Here is a 26,083-nt window from a genome sequence, read left to right on the forward strand (position 1 = left end):
GATCACTGAATTCCATCATGAAATAGATACTGATGCTGAGCCAAGGATTGGAAGTGACTCAGTTCAGGTGGTTTACATAACTGTAGGCTTAGCTACACGGTGTTCCTGACTCCCAGCTGGAATCTTTTAACCAAAGGCCCCACCCTCATGCAAAGTGCACCTTTCGTTTACACGTGCGCTATCCCCTTCGGAGGTCTTGCTTTGGAAAAACCACCCCAGGTAGCAACTTGTTTCAAAGCAGATATATGCCAGGTACCATTTAAAGCCAGGTGGATCTTTTCTGTTGAAATAGATCAAGAGCACATGAAAGGGGACTGGGGACCCCTACTCATGCTTCAGACTTCAGCACAAACTTTCCGTCCTCAGAGAAGGCTTCTCTGGCCTCTCCAAGGTCGTCTGTCTATCTAAACTCTTCTTTAGTTAGCATGGTCAGTTGTAATTACATATATTTTGTATGTTAATATCTGGTTAATGGTCACCTCGCTTGTTACCCTTGAAGTTCCTTGAGGAAAGAATCCGTGTCAATTTTTGTTCCTTATATTTGTAGTCCCTCACATAGCTCCTGGCACACAACGGGCATTCAAAAAATGTGTGTTAAAATCAGGAAAGAATGAACAAACAGATGAATGAATAAATGCACGACTGAGGCACCATGACAAATCATTCCTTCGGAATGCATAAGGTTAGACGCAACTCCTTTATGGTGTGATCTGAGGGGGCCCTTAAGGACTTAATCTGCACGCTCACACACACCACTGATTAGAAATCCCCATCAGGAAGAGTGTACGATCATTTATTTGGTAAGGGCTTTGGGACACTGAATGGGGGAAAAGAAACACAAAAGGTGAGCAAGCAGTTTTCAAAGGATGCTTTCAACTCCCTGGCCAGTCGGCGTGTATGTTTTCGTCTACAAAGTGTTTCCAATTACTGTGGCACTCTCGGTATCTGGATCCATCTCCAGTGAATTCCTCTGCAGCTCCTGCCAGACATATGGGATCAATCAGGGCTTCCGCGCTGGTGCGCTTGCTGCGGGAATGTTGACAGCCTGACAGACGCGGGGTTCTGGTGTCATGGAATCTCCGAGCCTTTGGCTTTATCCCGGGAGGAGAATGAGAGGGGGAGGAGGGAGATAGAGTCAGAGATACAGAAAGGAGACAGGAGCGGGGAGAGGGAGAGAGGGAGAGAAGGAGGGAAGCGGGTGATTTTTCTTGACTGCCCCCTTTCCTTCAAACATTTTATAGGCTTCAGGGAGAGAGAGGAGGAGGAGAGAGGGAAGAAAAAAAGAGGAGAGCGAGAGGGGTAGAGAGCGCGCGCCGTTCCCTCCGGAGTTCCCGAGCTGCTGAGGAGTCTGGATTGTGTCTGTCCCCAGTGTCAGATGAAAGGGCGCTGAGGCTCTTGGCCGCTGCCCCGCGCCCAGCTCCGCGCACGCCCCTCTCTGCGAGTCCGGCCGCCGGGCGCCTCTTCCCGCCCGAGCCGCCGCCTGCGCTCCGGGGCAGCCACTGTGTCTCCAGCGCGATGTGGCCTCGCCTGGCCTTTTGTTGCTGGGGTCTGGCGCTCGTTTCGGGCTGGGCGACCTTTCAGCAGATGTCCCCGTCGCGCAATTTCAGCTTCCGCCTCTTCCCCGAGACCGCGCCCGGGGCCCCCGGGAGTATCCCCGCGCCGCCGGCTCCTGGCGACGAAGCGGCGGGGAGCAGAGTGGAGCGGCTGGGCCAGGCGTTCCGGCGACGCGTGCGGCGGCTGCGGGAGCTCAGCGAGCGCCTGGAGCTCGTCTTCCTGGTGGATGATTCGTCCAGCGTGGGCGAAGTCAACTTCCGCAGCGAGCTCATGTTCGTCCGCAAGCTGCTGTCCGACTTCCCCGTGGTGCCCACGGCCACGCGCGTGGCCATCGTGACCTTCTCGTCCAAGAACTACGTGGTGCCGCGCGTCGATTACATCTCCACTCGCCGCGCGCGCCAGCACAAGTGCGCGCTGCTTCTCCAAGAGATCCCTGCCATCTCCTACCGAGGTGGCGGCACCTACACCAAGGGCGCCTTCCAGCAAGCCGCGGTAAGGCGCCCGCCCCTCCCGGCCCCGGCCCTAGTCCCCGGGCCCTTCGACCCACCGCTGCCTGCCCGTCTGTATCCTGGGGTTCAGTCCTGGGCAAGGCATAACCTCCCCAAGTCAAGCGTCCCCATCCACAAAACCAGAGTCATCGCTACCCGCCTATTATTGTGGGGGTTCCAATGGGATAATGGATTTTAAAACGCTTAGGGAAGATATCAGGCTCCTTAAACAGTCGGCTTCGAGGACCCTGTTAGGAAGGGATCCTTGAAACGCTAATCACATTCACATTTGTAGGAACAGACGGTATCCAAGCTGAAACAGGTGAGTATGGTTTACAAAGTGTTTCTACAGGTAGGACATGGAGTGATACGAACGTAACCCCAATTCTTTTTAAAGTTATGCTTTCAATGTAAGATTCATGCCCTTCCTATTTTTGCTCCAATCCTTTATTAGATTTTTAATATCTGGAAGAGAAAGTCAGTTTGGGATGTCGGACTTTTATAAAATGTGTCTGTTTTTCTGATTACAAATTAATTCATATTCAGTGGGGAAAAAAGGAACATATGGAAATATCTAACACATAAAAGCAAGCCAGTGTTTGTAGAATGAATTAAACAAAAAGGAGGGAAAGGAAAAAAAAACCCTAAAATCTCATCACTTTAAAAAAGCCACTGTTTGCAGGTTGTTGAACAGTTGCCCAGTATGTACATCCATTCATACTTTTAACCCTTGGTATCTTGCTGTTTTGTGGCCTACATTTTTCATTTGTTATATTCTAATTAAAATGTTCTACATTAGCTGCATACTATTCCATTGCATGCAACAATCACCTATTGTTGGACACTTAGGATTTTTCCTAAGTTATCGTGAACATAAATATTTTTGGACTCCTCTGTTTACATCTTTAGGAAGAATTTCTATAAAAGTTCCTGAACTAAAGGTTATGAACATTTGTAACTTCTTGATACATATTGTCCATTTCTCCCTTGGAGGGTTGTATAAATTTATATTCTCATCAGCAGAGTATCTCAGCAGTAAATTTACCACGTATTCACCAATATCATATACTATTATTTTTAATATCTTTGTCAATTTAAGAGGTGATAGAGGCATCATTTTAGCAAATACACATTTTTCATTTGTGAGGATGAACATTTTCCAGTACATCTACTGGACATTTGTATTTTTTCCTTTGACAATTATCATAGTTTTTACCCATTTTGCCATTATAGTGCACACTGGCTTGTTTTTTTTCTTAATGATTTGCAAAAGCTCTTTATATAGTGAGGCCAGTAATTCTTTTGTGTATGTGCTACATATGTTTTTCCAGTTCACTGCCTTTTCTTTTTGTTTATGGAAATGTTGTTAGATGAATGGTTTACATTTTTATACACTCAAATCTATCAAACATTCTCTTTAAGATCCTATATTTGTTCATAGTTTTAGAATAGCTCTCTCATTTCCCAAATCAGAGAAATAGTTTTCCATGTAGCAGCTTAATCCATCTGGAATTTATTTTTGTGTATGGTATGACAAAGAGGTCTAACTTAATTTTAAAAAATAGTTAACCAGTTGTCCCAGCACTACTTGCTTAATAGCCATCTGTCCTTTTCCAATTTAATTGAATGTCACGTTTATCATGTGCTAAATGCTTATGGGTATTCGATCTCTTCCTGGCTTTCTATTTCATCCCATTCTCTATCTCATTTATCATTGTCAAAATGATTTAACTATCGTAACTTTACAATGTATTTAAATATCTGGTAGTGCAAATTCTCCTTTTAAAAAATCTATTCTTTTTCTAGTTAATTCTTATCCACTTATTATTTAATATGAATTTTAAATTCATTTTTACACATTACCAATGAAGTCAGTAAGGATTTTGATTTCAATATAGAAAATATTGAATTAACTTGGGGATTATATATATTTTATAGTAATAATTCTTCCATTTCAAAAGTGTAAGACCTTATATTTTCTCAAAGTCTTAGAATAACCTCATTTCCCAAATCAGAGAAATAGTTTTCTATTTAGCAGTTTAATCCATCTGGAACTTACTTTTGTGCATAGTATGACAAAGATGTCTAATTTTATTTTTTAAATAAGCAGTTGTCCCAGCACTATTTGGTTCATATAATTTGCTTAATAGCATTTATGCGTATTCTTTATACATATACATTTATACATCTTTAACAAAGTTGTAGATTTTTAGAAATTAAGTCCTGTATATTTTTTTCAAGTTTAGATCTAAATACTGTTCAATATTACTGTCATGAATAGCATCTTTTAAAATTAAATTTCAAACAACTTTTCTTGACGTATAGAAACATTGATTTTTAAAAATATGCCTTCTATATTTGGATTCTTGTTGAAGTCTCTTTCATTCTTTTTTCTCTTTTTATATATATTTTATTTTACTGATAATAAATATTTATTGCAGAAAATAAAATAATCAGGAAAACTATTTCCTGGAAATATACTGTCATAGTTTGGTATATAGCTTCCTTGACTTCATTCAGTTGTCTAGGTAACAGACATGTTTTCATACATATATTATGCCTAAATTATGTTTACCCAGGAGAAAGGATTCAATTGTACATCCTCTTGTAATTTGACTTTGTATTCCCACCATATATTTCAGTCTTCTTTCCAAAATAAGGAACATATTTCTACTATCATTATTTTTCAGGGTCACAGTTTTCCACTGTAGAATGTGCTTTTGTGTGTGAGTGTGTGTGTGTGTGTGTGTGAGAGAGAGACTACCTATTATTATATATTTAGGCTGTTACAAACATTGTGTGAGTAATCTTTGCCCATATCTCTAATCATTTCCTTAAGGCAAATTCTTGAAGTGCCATTATTGCATCAAAGAATATTCATGTTTTTTTAAGGCATTTAATACATGTGTCAAGTTGCTCTGCAGAAAATGGTGCCAACCTGCCCTCCACATGCAGTCCCAGTGTCAGGACCTGGGGTGCAGACCAGCCAGTGCAGGCTAATATCATTTGAAGATTCCACCCCCTACCCCCCAAATTTCTAAGTGAGAAATGGAGTCCCATTTTAAATTGCATTTCCCTATTAGTGAGGCTGAATATTCTAAAAACATGTTATTGTCCATATATAGCTCCTTTTTTTGAATACTCATGAAGATATTTGAGGATTATTATCCAGTTTTTAACTGGGGATGGCTCTCTTTTTTATTGATTCACAAATGCTTTTTAAATCTTAATGATATTAACCCTCAGCTGTCAGTGACCCAAGTATGTGGCAAATATTTTTTCTCAGCACTTTAATTTTGTTTAAGGTGGTAGCAACAAATGTTTTGTTAGTCTGTTGGATCTATTTTTTTTTTCATTTGTGCTGTTTTCATTGCTTATGAAGGTTTAAAGGCTTTTGCCTTTAAGAGATAAATAGCTACTCTAAAAATGCTCTCTGTGTGTTGAAGCAGTCGCACTAGGCAGGGTATAGTTTTGCAGCTGTAGTTCCCTGTTGGACCTGATCTCGGCTGTAAATACTCATGAGGCCCTAATGGCTGGCCTTATTCCTAATGCCATGGTCTGCTCCATCAAGGAAGAACCCTGCTGCATCAGGGAAAAACCTGCCCTGTACCAGTTTCTCTGTTTGGCTTGGCCAGACTTGCCCGGGGCCTCTGAGAATGTTGATCCAAAACAGTAAAATGGGTAATGAGTCGAGTACACAGTGCTCCCCTCAAGACCTCCTCTGTCTTCAGCTTTCCCCTTCCAACTACTACATCCTGTCTTGAAAAGGGGAATTGCCAACAAGGTTCCCAGTGCTGCTCTTCAGCCTGGATCCATTTGTAATCTAACAAGCAGGGATTTCTCAAAAGTTTGTATTAGCTGATCTACCCTTTGACTTTTTTTATTTTTATTTTTTCTCATTTTGGTTGGGCTATGAGAAGGTACAAAAGAAGGTCAGCTGCACTCGGCCAGGCGCGGTGGCTCACGCCTGTAATCCCAGCACTTTGGGAGGTCGAGGCGGGTGGATCACGAGGTCAGGAGATCGAGACCGTCCTGGCTAACATGGTGAAACCCCGTCTCTACTAAAAATACAAAAAATTAGCCAGGCGTGGTGGCGGGTGCCTGTAGTCCCAGCTACTTGGGAGGCTGAGGCAGGAGAATGGCGTGAACCCGGGAGGCGGAGCTTGCAGTGACCTGAGACTATGCCACTGCATTCCAGCCTGGGTGACAGAGTGAGACTCCGTATCAAAAAACAAAAAAAAAAGGTCAGCTGGACTCAGTCCCTGTCTAAACTGGAAGCCTACATTCTTCATTGTAACTTTTTCAAAGCCTCTGATGAGCATTCTTAGGTGTTACTAAAATATAAGATTTAGAGAAAATTGGTAGAAGACGACCAACATTTAGAAATGGTGTTGGTTGAGGCTTGAATTTTTGCACAGGGATCAGGCAGAAGCATTTAGCTGCCGAGTTAGTTTGAAAATGGTAAGCTATCTTCTGTGGGTTTTGACCTGAAACTTTGTATATTTCATCATGGAAATGAGATCGTTTGTCAGATTCCCACATGTGCAGAATGGTAATAACTGATTGTGACCTAGCCTTTGGGTGAAATTGAAAATCACAGGGACATTTTTGAGATTATTAATTACTCCCTGGAAAAATCAGTTTTTCAAACCTTTTCTGTTTGAAACTGAATGCTCACACAACTGTTCACAGACACAATCACAGGCAAACACATAAACATGTATGGTGCATAGGCACACCGTGCAAGCACACAGTTACCCCTCAGTCAGACATCTTATTCCTCTTACATAAAAACTGCCAGACGTAGAATTTTCTTTAACAACATGAAATTTGCTGTTATTTCTCAGCAGATGGGACTGAGCAAACAAAAAGGATAACAGTGTTGCTTCACTTTTTAAATGATTATTATTTGGTGTCAGAATTGGACAACTCGAGGGGTAGTATATGAATGGGTGCTCACCATTATCACACCTGATTTGAATGGATAAAGTGCAGTGTAGACATAGTCTCTTCAAAGAGCACAAGGACTAAAGCAGTGAATTCTGTAATTAGTACACAATCAATAGCCTAGGGGAAAGTTTAGCACCTTGAACTTAATTACATGAAATCCTTTTACAGAATTAATAAAAAGCTCTTCAGCTGTTTGTTCCAGGGGAGTAATTATCTCATAACAACCTTTCTTCTTGGTTTTTCTTCCTGCCATGTGTTTGTAAGTTACCTTTCCTAAAGTGAATGTGTTTGAATTGGTCCCACTGTGAATGCCAGGCTCTTCTCAATCCTACGTATCTCACGTCAAAATAAAACCAGAGCCCCTCATTTCCATTTCACTTTTGCTAAATATCAGTTAAACAAACATCGCATGAAGCTTCCTTTGAAAAAAAAAAAAAAATCTGCTTTCCTCATTGTTCCAGAATTGCAGAAATGTGATCCTCTGGTGGGGGATGCGCTGCCTTGCCAAACATCCAAGCTTTAGATGGTCAGAGGACTGGGAATGTATGGGCGGAAGTGCTTCCTAGCTCAGGGAAAGAGCGTCTTCCATGATGTGTCCACACTAGCAGATATTCACACCTTTACCTGGAGAGTAATCTCTCCCAGGCTTATGGGAAGAAAGTGTCTCCTTTTATGTTTTCTAACAAACCCTGAAGATCTGTGAGATGCCACTAGGATTTGTTCATACAATAGGCTGATAATAGCCTTTGTATGTTTTGCAGTGGTCTCTCTGATGGCCCCAGTGCTGAAGTAATAAGGAAAGTTTGGGTTCTTTTTTTTCTATGAGAAGGGGTGGGGGTACTTACGTAATCTGCAGTGGACTCAGTTGTTCCACACTCAGAGGATAGTTTTTATTTTATTTTATTTTATTTTTATTATACTTTAAGTTTTAGGGTACATGTGCACAATGTGCAGGTTTGTTACATATGTATACATGTGTCATGTTGGTGTGCTGCACCCATTAACTCGTCATTTAGCATTAGGTATATCTCCTAATGCTATCCCTCCCCCATCCCCCCACCCCACAACAGTCCCCGGAGTGTGATGTTCCCCTTCCTGTGTCCATGTGTTCTCATTGTTCAATTCCCACCTATGAGTGAGAACATGCCGTGTTTGGTTTTTTGTCCTTGCGATAGTTTACTGAGAATGATGATTTCCAGTCTCATCCATATCCCTACAAAGGACAAGAACTCATCATTTTTCATGGCTGCATAGTATTCCATGGTGTACATGTGCCACAATTTCTTAATCCAGTCTATCGTTGTTGGACATTTGGGTTGGTTCCAAGTCTTTGCTATTGTGAATAGTGCTGCAATAAACATACGTGTACATGTGTCTTTATAGCAGCATGATTTATAGTCCTTTGGGTATATACCCAGTAATGGGATGCTGGGTCAAATGGTATTTCTAGTTCTAGATCCCTGAGGAATCGCCACACTGACTTCCACAATGATTGAACCAGTTTACAGTCCCACCAACAGTGTAAAAGTGTTCCTATTTCTCCACATCCTCTCCAGCACCTGTTGTTTCCTGACTTTTTAATGATGGCCATTCTAACTGGTGTGAGATGGTACCTCATTGTGGTTTTGATTTGCATTTCTCTGATGGCCAGTGATGATGAGCATTTTTTCATGTGTTTTTTGGCTGCATAAATGTCTTCTTTTGAGAAATGTCTGTTCATGTCCTTCACTCACTTTTTGATGGGGTTGTTTGTTTTTTTCTTGTAAATTTGTTTGAGTTCATTGTAGATTCTGGATATTAGCCCTTTGTCAGATGAGAAGGTTGCAAAAATTTTCTCCCATTCTGTAGGTTGCCTGTTCACTCTGATGGTAGTTTCTTTTGCTGTGCAGAAGCTCTTTAGTTTAATTAGATCCCATTTGTCAATTTTGGCTTTTGTTGCCATTGCTTTTGGTGTTTTAGACATGAAGTCCTTGCCCATGCCTATGTCCTGAATGGTAATGCCTAGGTTTTCTTCTAGGGTTTTTATGGTTTTAGGTCTAACATATAAGTCTTTAATCCATCTTGAATTAATTTTTGTATAAGGTGTAAGGAAGGGATCCAGTTTCAGCTTTCTACATATGGCTAGCCAGTTTTCCCAGCACCATTTATTAAATAGAGAATCCTTTCCCCATTGCTTGTTTTTGTCAGGTTTGTCAAAGATCAGATGGTTGTAGATATGTGGCATTATTTCTGAGGGATCTGTTCTGTTCCATTGATCTATATCTCTGTTTTGGTACCAGTACCATGCTGTTTTGGTTACTGTAGCCTTGTAGTATAGTTTGAAGTCAGGTAGGGTGATGCCTCCAGCTTTGTCCTTTTGGCTTAGGATTGACATGGCGATGTGGGCTCTTTTTTGGTTCCATATGAGCTTTAAAGTAGTTTTTCCAATTCTGTGAAGAAAGTCATTGGTAGCTTGATGGGGATGGCATTGAATCTATAAATTATCTTGGGCAATATGGTCATTTTCACGATATTGAGTCTTCTACCCATGAGCATGGAATGTTCTTCCATTTATTTGTATCCTCTTTTATGTCATTGAGCAGTGGTTTGTAGTTCTCCTTGAAGAGGTCCTTCACGTCCCTTTTAAGTTGGATTCCTAGATATTTTATTCTCTTTGAAGCAATTGTGAATGGGATTTCACTCATGATTTGGCTCTCTGTCTGTTATTGGTGTATAAGAATGCTTGTGATTTTTGCACATTGATCGTGTATCCTGAGACTTTGCTGAAGTTGCTTATCAGCTTAAGGAGATTTTGGGCTGAGACAATGGGGTTTTCTAGATATACAATCATGTCATCTGCAAACAGGGACAATTTGACTTCCTCTTTTCCTAATTGAATACCCTTTATTTCCTTCTCCTGCCTGATTGCCCTGGCCAGAACTTCCAACACTATGTTGAATAGGAGTGGTGAGAGAGGGCATCCCTGTCTTGTGCCAGTTTTCAAAGGGAATGCTTCCAGTTTTTGCCCATTCAGTATGATATTGGCTGTGGGTTTGTCGTAGATAGCTCTTATTATTTTGAGATACGTCCCATCAATACCTAATTTATTTAGAGTTTTTAGCATGAAGGGTTGTTGAATTTTGTCAAAGGCCTTTTCTGCATCTATTGAGATAATCATGTGGTTTTTGTCTTTGGTTCTGTTTATATGCTGGATTACATTTATTGACTGGTGTATGTTGAACCAGCCTTGCATCCCAGGGATGAAGCCCACTTGATCATGGTGGATAAGCTTTTTGATGTGCTGCTGGATTCGGTTTGCCAGTATTTTATTGATGATTTTTGCATCAATGTTCATCAAGGATATTGGTCTGAAATTCTCTTTTTTGGTTGTGTCTCTGCCAGGCTTTGGTATCAGGATGATGCTGGCCTCATAAAATGTGTTAGGGAGGATTCCCTCAGAGGATAGTTTTAATGTCAAGAATCGCTCACTGTTGCAGAAGCTAAGTTCTTTATGGTGAAAAGATATATTTCCAAATTTACATCTGGAAATGTTCTCTCTTTTGTGCTTCTTAAGCTTTTGAAGAATTCTCAAATCATCCCTAGTATTATATAGGAATCTCTTTTTCAACCTTATCAGAACTTTAGAAGTATAAGTGGAATGGAATAGAATGGAATGGAATGAATGAATAATGAAAAAATAAATCCTCAGTATGTACAATTCCAGACCTCGCATATATTTTCCAGGCAAAAAAGTAGTACTAATTTTTTTTTTTTTTGAGAGAGTGAGAGAGGGTCTTCCTCTGTCACCCAGGCTGGAGTGCAGTGGTGCCATCTCGGCGTCACACCTGACTAAATTTTGTATTTTTAGTAGAGACAAGGTTTCACCATGTTGGCCCAGCTGGTCTCGAACTCCTGGGCTGAAGTGATCTGCCCACCTCGACCTCCCAAAGTGCTGGGATTACAGGTGTGCGTCACTGTGCCTGGCCTAAAATTTTTAATTTGAAGATAGATTGAATAATTCTTAAATGTTGAATTCAGATTTCTTCTTAATCTAGCATTACATGTATTTTATTTATTAGTTTTGTTATTTCCTGCATATAGGACACTGGTATGTAATAAGAATATGTACCTGCTGCTACTGTTAAAGGCACTTATTATTATTGGCTGCCAGTGTTATATTCTGTTTGGTTGAAATACATGATGAAAATGCTTGGTCAAAGACTGTGAATGCTTAGACACATGGAGAGGGCCAACTGCTTTGTCCTCCCTCACAGCTGTGGCCAAAGGGTAGGAAAATTCTCCACCAATGACCTAATGATACAAATGTGCATAGAGAGGATTTATCTTAACAATGACCATAATTACACACAAATCACATAGCTAAGTAAATGCCAAAGACAGTCTATCCAGTCTTCTGATTTGTCACCTGATCTTTTTACGCCCCCTCTTTCCCTATATCTTACTATATTACCTCTGGAGATGGGTATCAAAAGCTAGGGAGAAGTAGGGGATTCCATGTCCAGGGTTGCTAAACTGTTACACAAGATGTAAAGCCGAACAGTGTAACCCAGAGAACGTAAACCATGGCTGTAAAATATTCATTCCAAGAGTGCATTTCACTTGGCGCATGTGTGTATAATTTAATCACACATTTTAAAATCAGGAGATAGCATGTTTTCAAAAATCTGGCTTTTTGGCTTGCTCTTAGCAAATTGTAGCAATTGTGGGTGTGTATTCTTTCAGCTCATTGGAGTCCCCACCTGGCACTTGGAATTTCATTTTGTGGTCCTTGATTGCTATTTCCTGGCCTGACGTGGAACAATCAATGGCAGAGGTTGAGATGGTGTTAACCCCCTAGATCGTATAAACTAGAATGAATGAAGTAGCTAGGAGTAGCTTAGCTGGATCTAATAGAAAATCTGAGGTACCACTAGCTAAAATATGATGGACATTTCTTTCTTTCTCAAATTAAGCCTTGAGTAGAAAATTCAGAGGGAAAATGACAGGTCTGAAATGTCTTCTGGGATCCAGTTCCCTCTTTTCAGCTCTGCTCCATCATCTTCAGGTCACCTCATGGTCTCAGTTGGCTACTAGACCTCCTACCATAAGGGATTCATTCCAGATGCCAAGAAGGAGAAAAGGACAGAGATAGTCACACTCTTACGGAGACTCTGTGGCAGTCCACGCAGTACTTTCACATAGATCTCATTGGGGAACAGTTGGTTTCATGCTTACCCTTAGTTTTATGGAGCTTTATTGCTGAAAAAGAAGGAAAATGTGGATGCTAAGCTTGGCTAGGCATGGTGGCTCACGCCTGTAATCCCAGCACTTTGGGAGGCTGAGGCGGGTGGATCACCTGAGGTCAAAACCAGCCTGGCCAACATGGTAAAACCCCGTCTCTACTAAAAATACAAACATTAGCCAGCTGTGGTGGCACATGCCTGTAATCCCAGCTACTCAGCAGGCTGACGCAGGAGAATCGCTTGAACCTGGGAGGCGGAGGTTGCAGTGAGTTGAGATCGCATCATTGAACTCCAGCCCAGGCAACATTGCAAGACCTGTCTCAAAAAAAAAAAAAAAAAAAAAAAAAAAAAGAGCCGTCTGGAAGAGTGTATGTCTAAGCAGGGAGAGGATGTCGAGAAATCCCATTCCATTTCTTCCTCAAATGCCACTGGCCTGGCCAGGATCAAGATAGAAGAGTCTGGCCTTGACTGAAAATACCTTAGTCCTTAGGGCAGATGATGCTTCGTTTAGTAAAAATTATCGAAGTTCCTAAGGAACTCATTTAAATATTGGTGTGGCCGGGCTTGGTGGTTCATGCCTGCAATCCCAGCACTTTGGGAGGCCAAGGCAGGCAGATCACCTGAAGTCAGGAGTTCAAGACCAGCCTGGCCAACATAGTGAAACCCCGTCTCTACCAAAACTACAAAAATTAGCCAGGAGTGGTGGTGCACACCTATAATCCCAGCTACTTGGGAGGCGGACGCAGGAGAATCGCTTGAATCCAGGAGGCAGAGGTTGCAGTGAGCTGAGATTGCGCCACTGCACTCCAGCCTGCATGACAGAGCAAGACTGTCTACACACACACACACACACACACACACACACACGCAACAGAAACTTTTTATCGTAGTTTCCCAGAAGTCAGAAGCTTCTAAATAATATGAAATTCACTCACAAATAAAAGATGATACTGATAGAGACAGGGAAAATTGTATACTACAAAATAAAATTAATACTTTAGTGTTAATTTGATAAATACAGATGAACATTTCTCAGGAAGACATGGTTCTTCATCTTTTCTCTAGTAAGCTGCCAGGTGAAGACATGTCTACATTGAAAAGAATTTCCTGTTATGTATTCTCTGCATTTCCCATAGATTTTAAAGACTGTTCTGTAAATCTCTCCGGACCATATAAAGACTGGATTTCCGGCATAGAGTCAGAGTCCGCTTCCATACAGTAACCTGCTCTGGTTTAGAGGTCAGCTATGGATAGGAAAAACTCTGTGACAGTTGTTGTTTAGCACGAATGTTGTTACAATGCTTTGCTTGAAATGAAAGATAGCACTCAGAAAATGCAATATGTGAACCATCGGTAGATGGATTTTCCCTTATCCATCTTTATGAAAAGATTTTTAAAGTATTCATCTTCTCTGCTATATGTCTTTCTCATGGGGTCATTCAAGAAATTAATAGTTTATTCTGTAAAGGGTGAAGCAATAAAGATTTTTCAAGCTCAGAGCATATAGTTATTTCATAGATGCACTAAATGTATAAGCTGTAAGCTTGAAGATAGATTCTAATTACTATATTGAAATAGTGACAGCTACCTTGTTTTATGTGAATAAATGTAATTTGAAGTTAATTAAGGAAAAATTTAATTCCTACAAGATAAATAGAGAAAAAAAATTTCAGGGAAGTTCTTAGTAGGACTTATTACATGATTGAGTCATTTACTAAGAAAAAGTAAAAACACCAAGTTAAATATTTTTCCAGTTGTAAGCTACTGCCAGAGTATATAAAGTATATTTTGAGGACATGACTTTGATGAACTATTTTCTTAATTTCTCTGAAACAGTCCCAATAGCCTCAATTTTTTTTTTTTTTTTTTTGAGTCTGAGTTTCACTCTTGTTGCCCAGGCTGGAATGCAATGGCACGATCTTGGCTCACCACAACCTCTACCTCCTGGGTTCAAGAGATCCTTCTGCCTCAGCCTCCCAAGTAGCTGGGATTACAGGCATGCAGCACCACGCTCGGCTAATTTTGTATTTTTAGTAGAGGTGGGGTTTCTCCTTGTTGGTCAGGCTGGTCTGAAACTCCCGACCTCAGGTGATCTGCCCACCTCGGCCACCCAAAGCCCCAATTTTTTAAATTGCCCATCCTATAGCACTAGCAGATAGGATGTACCAGTTGCTAATGCCAAGTATGTTTGTTTGTTTTCTAGTTTAATTTAATTTTTATTTATTTTATTTTTTTTGAGACAGGGTCTCACTCTGTCTCCCAGGCTGGAGTGCAATGGCATGATCATGGCTCACTGCAGCCTCAACCTCCTGGGGTATCCTCCCACCTCAGCCTCCCAAGTAGCTGGGACTACAGGGTCACAAATTATACCTGGCTAATTTTTGTATTTTTTGTAGTGACAGGGTTTTGCCATGTTGCCCAGGCTGGTCTTGAACTCCTGGACTCAAGCAATCCTCCCACCTCGGCCTCCCAAAGTGCTGGGATTATAGGCATGAGCCATCACTCCTGGCCTGTCTTTCTAATTTCAAAGATGGTGTTTAAAATGTATATTTGTGTATGTACATGGTTAAAATACCAACACTTCTAATTTTATTAGATATAAACTCTTAAATTTTCACTAGTTCAACCCATAAACTTCTGCATTTGTAATCATCCTTATTTTCTTACATTTGTCAGAGTAAGGGTCCCTTCCCTCAGCAAGGTAGAACTTTCATCATGTTTTCCCGTCTTTCTTGTGCATTCGAGATCTTCGTCTTCACAGGCCTTTTTCTCTGAACATAGAGCATTCACAATTTATCTACATATTTAAGAAATTGGCATCAAATTTCCAGAGCAATATGGTAAATTGTCAATATGTTTGCAGTAAAAGTATAAATCCTAAAACTAAATATTTACCAATCAAGGAATTTCCCATGAGAAAATAATCTGAGATAAAGTTCCCTATAAAAGAATGGTCATCGCACACTCTGTGCATGTTTACCATGAGTATATAAAACTCTCTATATAATGTAAGTTCAATTTCATTAACTATGTGCACTCTTAGAACTTGACCGGGAGCCTTGATTTGCCCCTGTGCCTACTTATGGAAGAAGAAGTGAGCTGGAGACACATCTGATGTCTCCATCTAGGCTCTGCCAGAAGCACAACCTAAGATGAGGATTCTAGTGTAAGTAGCTTATTTGGGAGTTGGTCCTAGTAAATATTGATGTGAGAGTGGGGAAATGAGACAAGGAAAGGAAGCCAGCCAACAGCACCATAAAACAGTAGTTGTTCTTAATTCCACTAGGGAACACTGGGAGCCAGTGTAGAATTCAGGCCTTAGAAGTATCACAACTTAAGGGTGATAGGTCTCAGGTATTTAGAGACTACCTCATGTCAGTCACTGCCGAGGTTTGCTCCCTGGAGGGCAATAATTCTCTGTCACTTTTCTGTCCCCTGCAAGTAGGCAGAGTCATCTCCAGGAACCCAAGAAAGCCCTCAGGCAGAGATGCAGATGCTGGCAGGGGATGTCTAGGAAGTCTGAGTGGGCCATTAGCAGGGCCCTCTGTGGCAGCTCGAAATGGAGGCTGAGAGGACCAGCCTGCACTATCAACTTTTGGCAAAGCAAGGGTACGTGACATTTCCACAGGTGAAGAACTATGGAAAATAGCTCAACTGAAATCACTTTATTGCCCACTAAGCAGACAACTCCAGCAGTAAGAAATTACTAGGTGCAGTACTGGAAGTGGGATCTGAGAAAATGTGGAGTGTTCTTCAAAGAACTCACACATGGGCCAGCATTTGAGAATCCACAAACACAGAAAGCACCAATGCCTTTTTCTTTATTTCCTTTCACTTTTTCTCTTTCAGTATTTCCTCTTTCTCCTATTGTTTCATGGGATGAGACCGAGTATCAACATTTAGTAGGCAAAGGTGGCTGAAGTCACAGCAGCGTGGTTCTTGTGGGAATTTTTCAGAGTAATTTGTATTCACCAATTTGGTATTTTCCCAAAATGTGGGGAAATACCGTAGGGAGATATTAGATAAGGAAATTACGGAGACGTATATACATGGTTTGTAACTCTCTTGTGGCGTTTGTTGTCTTCCCGCTGCTTGCTTAGGACAAAGATCACATCTTAGTTGACTTTGTACCTCCTACAAGACCTGGAAAATGATATTCATTAAAACTTTAGAATTCTTGAAAAGATATAGCTTTAGTGCATTTCATTTTGGTATATCAAGCATTATATTGTGTTTTCCTGAATTGGTTTCTGTTGCAAATAACTGAAACAAAATAGTTGTAACATCTCAAAGGACTATTCAGTGGATGCTTGACTTTGGAAATGATAGGATAATTTTAGCAAATTCATCCTTCAGATCACTTTCCCGAGAGAGCAATATAAAGTGTTTAGAAGGATCTCAGACAGATGTGGACTCCTACTTGTTTTTCCACAAAATGTGAACAAGGAGGTAAACTTTACAGCACCTCTGGAGAGAGAAGCTCATCCAGTGAGTTCTGAAGGAACCTGCAGGCTCTGGGCTTTTAAATTCATGTCCCCTCTCCATATCACTGTCACAACTGCCCTTTAACCACTCCTGTAATGTTCTTCTCAATATCACACAGATTCAAATAGTTATTTTTCTGCTCTTCTGCCAAAAGCATTACCACCTACTTTTTGGCTCAGGTGGAGTTGTGTGGTTATTGGTTATATAGTCACAATTTTCCCTAATCCTGTGTCCTACCAGTAATAAGCATGATTACTGGTTTTCATTCACTGTTCTACATAAAATGTTGGTTGCATTGTAACTGATTTATCTACTTGGCAGATGTATCCTAGCAACATGTTACAAGTTCCTTGGATGAATCATGGTATATGATAATGAATGATTACTACTTGTCAGGCACCACTTTAAGTACTTTACTCATATGAATTTATTAAATCTTCACAATAGCAAGCTTTCTTACTTAGGTTATCATTTATTTATTATTATTATTATTATTATTATTATTATGGAGACAGGGTCTTGCTCAGTTGCCCAGGCTGGCGTGCAGTGGCACTATCATGGCTCACTGTAGCCTCAACTTCCCAGGTTCAAGTGATTCTTTCCCATCAGCCTCCAGAATATCTGGGACTACAGGTGTGAGCCACCACACCTGGCTAATTCTTTTTGTATTTTTTGTAGAGACGTGGTTTTGCCATGTTGCCCAGGCTGGTCTCAAACTCCTGGTTCAAGCAATCTACCTGTCTCAGCCTCCCAAAGTGCTAGGATTACAAGTGTCAGCCACCGGACCTGGCCAGTTAGTTTATTATTATTATTATTATTACCAAAATGCAGATGAAGAAACTGAACCATAGAGAATGTAAGTAACTTGACCAGGTGATACTACTGGTTAGGTTGAGGAACTAGGACTCAAATCCAGGCAGTCTGGGCCAAAGTCTAAATTCTTAACCACCATGCAAAACTACCTCTATGTTACGTTGTCAGATCTAGTAGATGCAAGACACACTGATACATACTCATCAGTGAAGTTCATTGCAAAGTCAGGAGGCAGAAACAGCAGCCGTGAAAGGGACTTGGGTATGCCCATGACCAAGCGGAAGGGAGGTTGGAGCAGATACAGGACTAAGAGAAGGGGATGTTTGGAGATTGTCATTTGAATGGGCACTCTCTAAGTTGCCTGATAATCCCAGCTGACCACCCTTATCTCACACCCACTTCACCCTCTCTCAGATGCCATTTTTACATGATATAATCCTATCAGCTAGCATCTCCTGCCTCATATACTTTAACAGATATTTCTACCAGTCCTTGCAGAGACCAAGCCACTGAGGCAGTAGGAGATCATATCTTTTAGCTGCAAGATATCTGCCTCTGTCCTTTTTATTTATCTAGCTTTCTGAAGTCTTGGGTTCCTTTAATCCAAGGTCAGCACCCACCTCACACCCTTTATTGAAATAAAATGTAACCCAAGCAAAAATAAAATTTTCTTTTAGTCCTAAGTGACCTTAAGTATTACTCTCAAACAATCATTCAGCCTACACTTAAGTTTGTAAATGTATATGCCAAACCTCAGTACAAGACTTGGTCTTCCAGCTAAATTCAGTTTATCCTAATCTGAGATACGCAGTGTTCTCCTGCATCATAACATTCCTATTCTTTTCATACACTACCCATTTCACAAAAGAAAAAAAAACCCAATTCCTTTTGACTATTTTAGTACTTTCTTCAGGTAAAAAACAAAATAAAACAAAACCCCAAAACCTTGCTGTAGCAATTAGCTCCATGATCATCAGTGCTTACTAAAATCTTTCTTCAAGTATGGTAGGTAATAAACTAGATTCATTTATATGTCCAGTGCATATTTAAAGAACACCGCCCCCATTGTAAGAGGAAGCATGTAACTGAATTGTAGGGATTGTTTAATCCACCAGAGACTACATTTTATTCAAAATAATTTTAAAAGTCAACACATTTGAAAGATAATATATTTAAATATGACTACTGTCATTGATTGATAATTTAAATACAGGTAATTAATCTTCTAATCTATGAATCAAAGTCAACCCTGAATCATTTGGGGTTTAATTTCAGTTTTTTAAAGATAAGAAACAATATTTTGCTCCATCCTGGTTTATTTATGTGGTCATGTGGTCAATCATACAAACAAAAAAAAATGTAACAAACTTCCAAATGTCGTTTATTTGGAATGCTAATAAATGTCACAAATTAAATGTGGTTTTTTAATGAATTTAAGATAACTATAACAAAGAAAGTACACAGTAAGTTCATGAACTTAAAAAATCTCCCTTCAACCTCCACTCCTTTGCATCCCCCTTGTGTCAGATTTGATTTGAAATATATTTGGCTTTTTGAAGCATTCCAGAGTTGGCTTGTTGCTGAAGCATAAGTATTTGCAAGGTAATGGTTAGATTTTCCATGTCTTTCATGTGTTCTAAATTCCTGCTAAACTTTTTCTTTATGGTAAGTATTAAAATACCTGGTAAGAAGACATTATTTCTTTTCTAACAGCTTTGAATCATAAATCACATTTTTCTTCTTTCTCAGTAATATTTTTACACTTGAATTCTCCCAATCTCTATGCATGCTTCCTGGCATTTGGTGCTCTTTTGGAAGAACAGTTTGACCTGACACATTTCCAAAATAATTGTTCTACTGGCTAAGCCTAAGCATAGCATTAAATTATTTCTCCTCTTCGTAGCTCATATTTTTTGCAGTCCAGTCAATCAACAGCCACTTTCGCTGAGGACCATGCCCCCCGCCTTCAGTCCACTGCCTACCCATGAGGTTTGTCCCTTTCTGTTTGGATTGCAGGTGGCAATCCAGAGATTGAGGTAGTTCATTTATATTCTTTTTCCTGGGAATTTGAATTAGGGCACAAAGAACCCTGAGAGAGTAGGTGTTTTTTGGTTTTGTTACTGGTAGACAGGTACTACAGTGTTAAGTCTGCCCAGAGAACCATAGAAATCTCATCAACCTAAGGAAGAGAGAATGAAGAAGATATATAAAGAGAAGTGGAGACAACATACTGTGTAACTCCAGAGGAAATAAATGTAAGGTTGGAGGAAGTAGCCACCACGGCTTCTACTGGCTTGCTTGTACCTGGTTTCAATCCCTCTTGAGAACCAGCTCTTCTCCCTACTTTCGGGTTAGAAAAAAATATTCCTATATGCATCCAGTAAATCTTTGTTTAAGCTAATTAAGTGATTATCCAAACACACAACAGAGTGTGGTTGCCTTCATTCTTTGTGAATTTGGCAAATAAATTTGCAAAGGCCCTATAAATTGCAAAATTTATTTACACACTTGTGAATAAATTTAATTCAAGGGTAACCACTAAAAGTCTTTACTAACTTTCTTCTTCTATTTGCATGTTTCTCTAAAATAATTTTTGCTTATTTTCCTTATTATGGAAATAATATACAAATTAATAGCTTAGATAAAGCAGGAAAACATAATAATAATTACAGTTTTTGTCTCTCACTCTTTATATATGTATGGGCATACGTAATTATATGTCATATGTAGTAAAAGCACATGCCGTAATTTTTGTTTTTAAAGTTGTATAATGAAATTTTTCCATATAATAGATTCCTCTAAAGTTACCTTTCAAGTATATTTTTTCATGTAGATATACCACAGTTGAATTTTAGAAATCTCCTATTGCGGGTCAGTTACTGCAAAATTTTGCAGTTGAAATAGTTATTCTTGTATATAAATCTTTCTCAATACCTCTCAATATTATCTTTCAATTTATTCTCTTTCATCTGAAACATGATTAAGTTCTTTTACACTTATTTATATTTCTTGCCTTGTTACAACAGCTAAACTTCTCACATAATAGTGATGAGGCACTTTCGGAGGCTGAGGCAGTTGGATCACCTGATGTCAGGAGTTCAAGACCAGCCTGGCCAACATGATGAAACCCCATCTCTACTAAAAATACAAAAAATTGGCCGGGTGTGGTGGCAGGCACCTGTAATCCCAACTACTCAGGAGGCTGAGTTAGTGAGAATCATTTGAACATGGGACACGGAGGATGCAGTGAGCCAAGATTGCGCCACTGTGCTCCAGCCTAGGCAACAAGAGCAAAACTCCATCTCAATAATAGTAATAATAATAATAATAATAAAAAGTGATGAGGCATTCTTGCCTTGTTCTTGAATTTAATAATGCTTCAGGCATGATTTTGATCATTGGTTTATGATAGCTCTCTTGGTCATATTAAGTAAGTACCTCTCTGTTCTTTCCCTAATTTGTTTGTAGAATCATACACTGATGTCCAAATACCATATGTAATACTTGGGCCGTTTGAGATTATCTCACTTTCTCCTTTGACCTCTTGACATTAGCATGTGAATAATTTCTCTAATATCTTTGATTTTTTGGGCTATGTGCTACTTGATCATATTGCACAGGAATTTAACATCTCAACTGAAATGATAGAGTTACTCATAACAATATTGATAATAAAATTAAATTTGATTTTTTATCCTGTAATAAATTAGCATTTGTTTAAGAATAATAGGTCATTTAGCCTCCAATTCTCATTTGGATTCTGATGACTTTCTTTTGCTATTCAGATTTTCTTTATTCCCTATGTGCTTTTATTCCAAATGGTGGAATTTGTCATTGTTAGAAATTTGTTTGGTCTTCTGTATGTTTTTTTTAAACCATTTTAATTAAGTCTGCTACTCATCAACTCCTGTGCATACCATTTCCCAATTTGATGTACTGTCCCTATGGGTCCATTTCAAAATGATTTGTATCCATGTTTAATAACTAAAATATGTATGTGGGTGGAAAACCTCGTGACCATAAATTTGAGACTTAGTTCTTCCTTGACCCTCTGGTTCTTCTGTGATTTGGCTAGACTATAATAAATAGCCTAGATGTTATAGGGCCAACCAACTTTTTTCTTTCTTTCTAGACTCTCAGTCTATGAAGCCCAAGTAAATACTTAAAATAAATGAAGCATACTAAAAGTGATTGACTTAAAATTACAGTATAAATAGGAAAGCTCAATTACTGCAGAATACTGTTTCCAGTTTATACTTTTGTCATTGCTTTATCTATTTATTTACTTATTTTGTTTGTTTTTAGTTAATGGTTGTGTCATCAAATAATACAATTGGTAAATCCCTAGCACAGTGCCTGGTATATGATAGATGCTCAATATGGATCTGGTAAAATAAGTTTACATATAATATTTATATGAGTTTTCATTTCGTGATTGCAGGATAGAATTTACTAAAAACGTTTTGGCCTAGAATGTATTAGTTTATTCTGCATGGTGGACATATAGCTAGCACAAATTAAGGCAATTGCTTTCATTCTCTTACTTGATAGTTAATCTTTGTTATCAATAGAGTGAGAATATAACATTCAATTCCTGCCATAGAGTATCTTGCCATCTGGCTTGGGATGTAGTCAGACCTACAAGAATTTATTACAATGGGGTTAATATAATGGAATGTGAGTGGGGGCACTGATTTTATGCATAGCAGAAGAATTTGGGAAAGTTTAAAAAGAGGAAACTTTCATGTAAAGTTTGAAGAGCTAGTAAAAATCAGAGGTGGACGTATTGGGAGATGGAAAGAGTTGTTAAGAATTTCCAAGCACAGCAAACATCAAGAATGCGTGGTATATTTCAGAACCTCCAAATAGATTGGTGTAGCTAAAATAGAGTGCAAAAGTGGGGTTGGGGAGAGGGTAGACAGGAGGCAAGGGTGTGGTAAAGGTTGCGGTTGGAAGCATTATTTAGCACTAGATAGTAAAAGGACATGTAAAGAAGTTTAGACTTTATTTCGTGGACGGAGGGAAAACATTGGAAGTTTAAAGACACAATCAGATCAGTATTTCAGAAAGATAACTTTGATGGCAGGTCAGAAAATGGATTTGAAAGAAGAACAGCTTCAGCTACAGATGTTTAAAACAACACTTAATTTTCAAAAAGCCAGACTGAAATTCCTGAACCATGGCTGGGGCGATTAGATTGTGAGTTAGATAGATAACTTGGAAATGTACACATCTGGATGGTTACTAAATGTGAGATAGGTCAGAAAGAAGGCACCGTAGATTACTCCCAGATTTCAGACTTGAAAGATATTTGATATCTGTTGAAAACAGGAGGACGGAACCCCTATTTGTGTGTGGAGAGGGTATGTTGAGTTTGAGGAGCCTCATGGTGCATTCAGACAGAAGTGTATACTGGGCCACTGGAACTTCACACTGGAAGTTGAAGAGTTTGACACTGATTTAGGAGCCATTAGACTGTAAGTGAGACTCAAAGTTCTCAGTTCACATGATACTGTCCAAAGGAAGCATAAAAGAGAAAATTTGGAAATGGCAAACAACAACAAACTATAATGTAGAAGTAAATGAAAAACCCTAAAGACACTACTAGGAGACAGCAGTCAACATTTTGATGTACAGTCATGCATCGCTTAACAATGGGGATACCTTCTGAGAAAAGCATCATTAGACAATTTTGTTATTGTGTGAACATCACAGACTGTATTTACACAAACCTGGGTGGTATAGCCTACTATACACCTAGGCTATATGGAATAGCCTATTGCTTCTAGGCTATAAGCCCTTACAGTATGTTACAGTACCGAATACTGTGGACAATTGTAACAGTATGTTAAATATTTGTGTATTTAAACATAGCTGTAGAAAAGGCGGAGTAAAAATATGGCATTATAATCTTATGAGATCACGGTTGTATATGTGGTCTGTCATTGACCAAAACATCATTATGTGGTACATGAGTGTATACATGACTATATATTGTATGAGTCAGTCACACTTATGCAGACATAAACAGACATACAGTACATTTCCATATACATGCACACTAATATAATGTCCATATAGGTAATGAAATCATTGTGTTTGGTTGCCTACTTCTTAAATTTAATAGTGTTCAATAATATCATTGTAATAATATGTGATTACCCTATAATTTATTTAACTAGTGTACTTGTCCTATTGTTGGAACTTTGTATTGTTTCTAATTTTTTATCATTGCAAATTATTCCGGGATACACATACATCCTTTTGATCATTTTGTGTGTGTATCCATTGTTATTTCCTTAAGATATTCTTAGCTGTAGATTTTAAGTTCAAATCATGTGAAAATTTTAAGGCTTTGATCCCTTTGTCAAACCATCCTCCAAATATTACCAGGACAGGTGGCATTCCCAACAAAAATATCTGTCTTCCTATGTATTTTGCAATTTTGAAATTTAAAGAAAACCTTGGCCATTTGAGAAGTTAAAAAAAACAGTGTTACTATTTTTAAACTTATGCTATTTTGGTATTAGTGAAGTTAAACATTTTTCATATTTTCTGAAAAATACAATTTCTTTTTTGGTCTTTGTTTTGTTTGGTCAAAAATGCTCAACTGTATTTCTGTTGTTTTTTCTCTTTTCTCCTCCTTAGAGATCTATAAAAATTATTTATATTTTAAAGACATTAATACTATATTTGATAAGCATAATACATATATTTTCCAGTTTGTTGTTTTCTTTCTAATTCTGATTTTTTTAGAGGGAGCAGAAGCTTTAAGAAGTATAACACTTTCTATGGTTTTGTGCCTTATTATGTTAGCTAGGAAGTTCAAAAAGATTTTAAATAATAATGAAAATACTTAATACTGATTTATTTCTTATCTACTTGGGAAATCTGCTGTTTTTTTAATAGTTGAACATGGTTTCCATTATTGTTTTGAGATAGATAATCTATCATACTAATGAGGTATATTTTTATTCCTAATTTTTATTGATAAGCAAAGTAAAAATTAATTTTATTGAATGTCTTTTCAGCATATTGGATTATTATTTCCTTTTAATTGGGATAATAATTGTGTTGCATTGAAGCAAAAGACTTTCCAATTTTAATATATATTTATATTTGAGGAATAAGCCTTATCACATAAACGAGAAAGTTTCTTTTAATATTATTTGAATTCAGTTTTGTAGTATTTATATAAAATTTTGTGGCTACGTGAGATTAGTCAGCAGCTTTCTACACTAAAATTTGTACTAGACTTTATCAATTTGAATTTCTGGCATTTTTATCTCACTATGAGCAATGTGGATCTCTGTCTTTGATTATTTCGAGTTTTCATGCATTAGTTTCTTATCAAATTCCTCTCTTACACATCTCTCTTTTCATTTTAGCCTATTCTCTTTCTATGGCTTTCAGTTCTTGTTTTTATAGAGGTTTTGACTTTCTAAATCCTAGTAATACAAGCACCATTTTCTTATGCTTTTTTTTTTTTTTTTTTTTTTTTTTGAGACACGGTCTCATTCTGTCACCCAGGCTGGAGTGCAGTGGCACCATCTTGACTTACTGCAACATTCACCTCCTGGGCCCAAGTAGTTCTCTCACCTCAGCCACCCAAGTAGCTGGGACTATAGGTGTGCACCACCATACCCAGCCTATTTTTGCATTTTTTTTTTTTTGTAGAGACAGGGTTTCTCCATGTTGCCCAGCCTGGTCTTGAACTCCTGGGCTCAATCAATCCGCCTGCCTCGGACTCCCAAAGTGCTGGGATTACAGGTGTGAGCCACAGCACCAGGCCAATTATGCTTATTTTCTTATTTTAGTATTAAATTACATACTCTTCCGAATGCTCCAGTTGATTTTGTATATCTTGGATTTACAGAATATTTTCATAGGCCTTCTCTAGATGTTTTGTGTTTTTTCATCCTGGGATGAGGATATATCTATCTTGGTTTACACTGTCCCGTATTATAGCCACTAGCCACATGTGTCTACTTAAATTTAAGTTAATTAAAATTAAACAAAGTTACCAATTCAATTTCTCCGTTGCAATAGCCTCATTTCAAGTGCTCAATAGCCATATGTGGCTACTGTATGAAACAGAACAAATGATAATGTCAAGCATCACGGAAAGTTCTACTGGGGCTTGGTGATCTAGGCCATCCATTTTCAGACATAGGCTGTGGCTTCTTTGTTACAAATAAGAGGGTTAACCTCTTCACTGATCATTTGGGTAGGTTATCAGCTTGCTTTAGTAATATTAATAATAATAGATAGCAAAATTTACAGCCGTAAATTCCAACACTCATTTTACTTTTACCCAGTTAGTTGTTTATTGTTTGTTGCAAACACTATGACTAAATATATGTCTTCATTCATGGATGGTGAAAAAGCAGAATAAAAATCCACAACTCTATCTGGCTTCTTTGAAAATTTTCTGCTAAATAAAATAAAGGTAGAATGTAAGATATAAAATATAAGAATTCCCTATGAAAGAAAGAAAGAAAGAAAGAAAGAAAGAAAGAAAAGAAAGAAAGAGAAAGGGAGAGAGAGAGAGAGGGAGAGAGGGAGGCAGGG

General features: G+C 38.7%; 1 protein-coding gene across 3 annotated transcripts in view; it reads left to right on the forward strand.

Annotated features, from left to right (window-relative positions):
• Nucleotides 1-722: 722 nt before the first annotated feature.
• SVEP1 (sushi, von Willebrand factor type A, EGF and pentraxin domain containing 1) overlaps nucleotides 723-26,083 on the forward strand; it is a 231,939-nt gene continuing 206,578 nt past the window's right edge. For 2 of the 3 annotated variants that reach the window (XM_030822826.1, XM_030822920.1), the window contains exon 1: nucleotides 723-2,046. In XM_030822826.1, coding sequence (XP_030678686.1) covers nucleotides 1,516-2,046 — 531 coding nt within the window. In that variant the 5' untranslated portion in view covers nucleotides 723-1,515. The remainder of the gene's footprint in view (nucleotides 2,047-26,083) is intronic. The other variant, XM_030822868.1, reaches the window with a different exon arrangement.

This window comes from Nomascus leucogenys, chromosome 1a (assembly GCF_006542625.1).
Source record: "Nomascus leucogenys isolate Asia chromosome 1a, Asia_NLE_v1, whole genome shotgun sequence".
In the NCBI taxonomy this organism is placed as follows: domain Eukaryota; kingdom Metazoa; phylum Chordata; class Mammalia; order Primates; family Hylobatidae; genus Nomascus; species Nomascus leucogenys.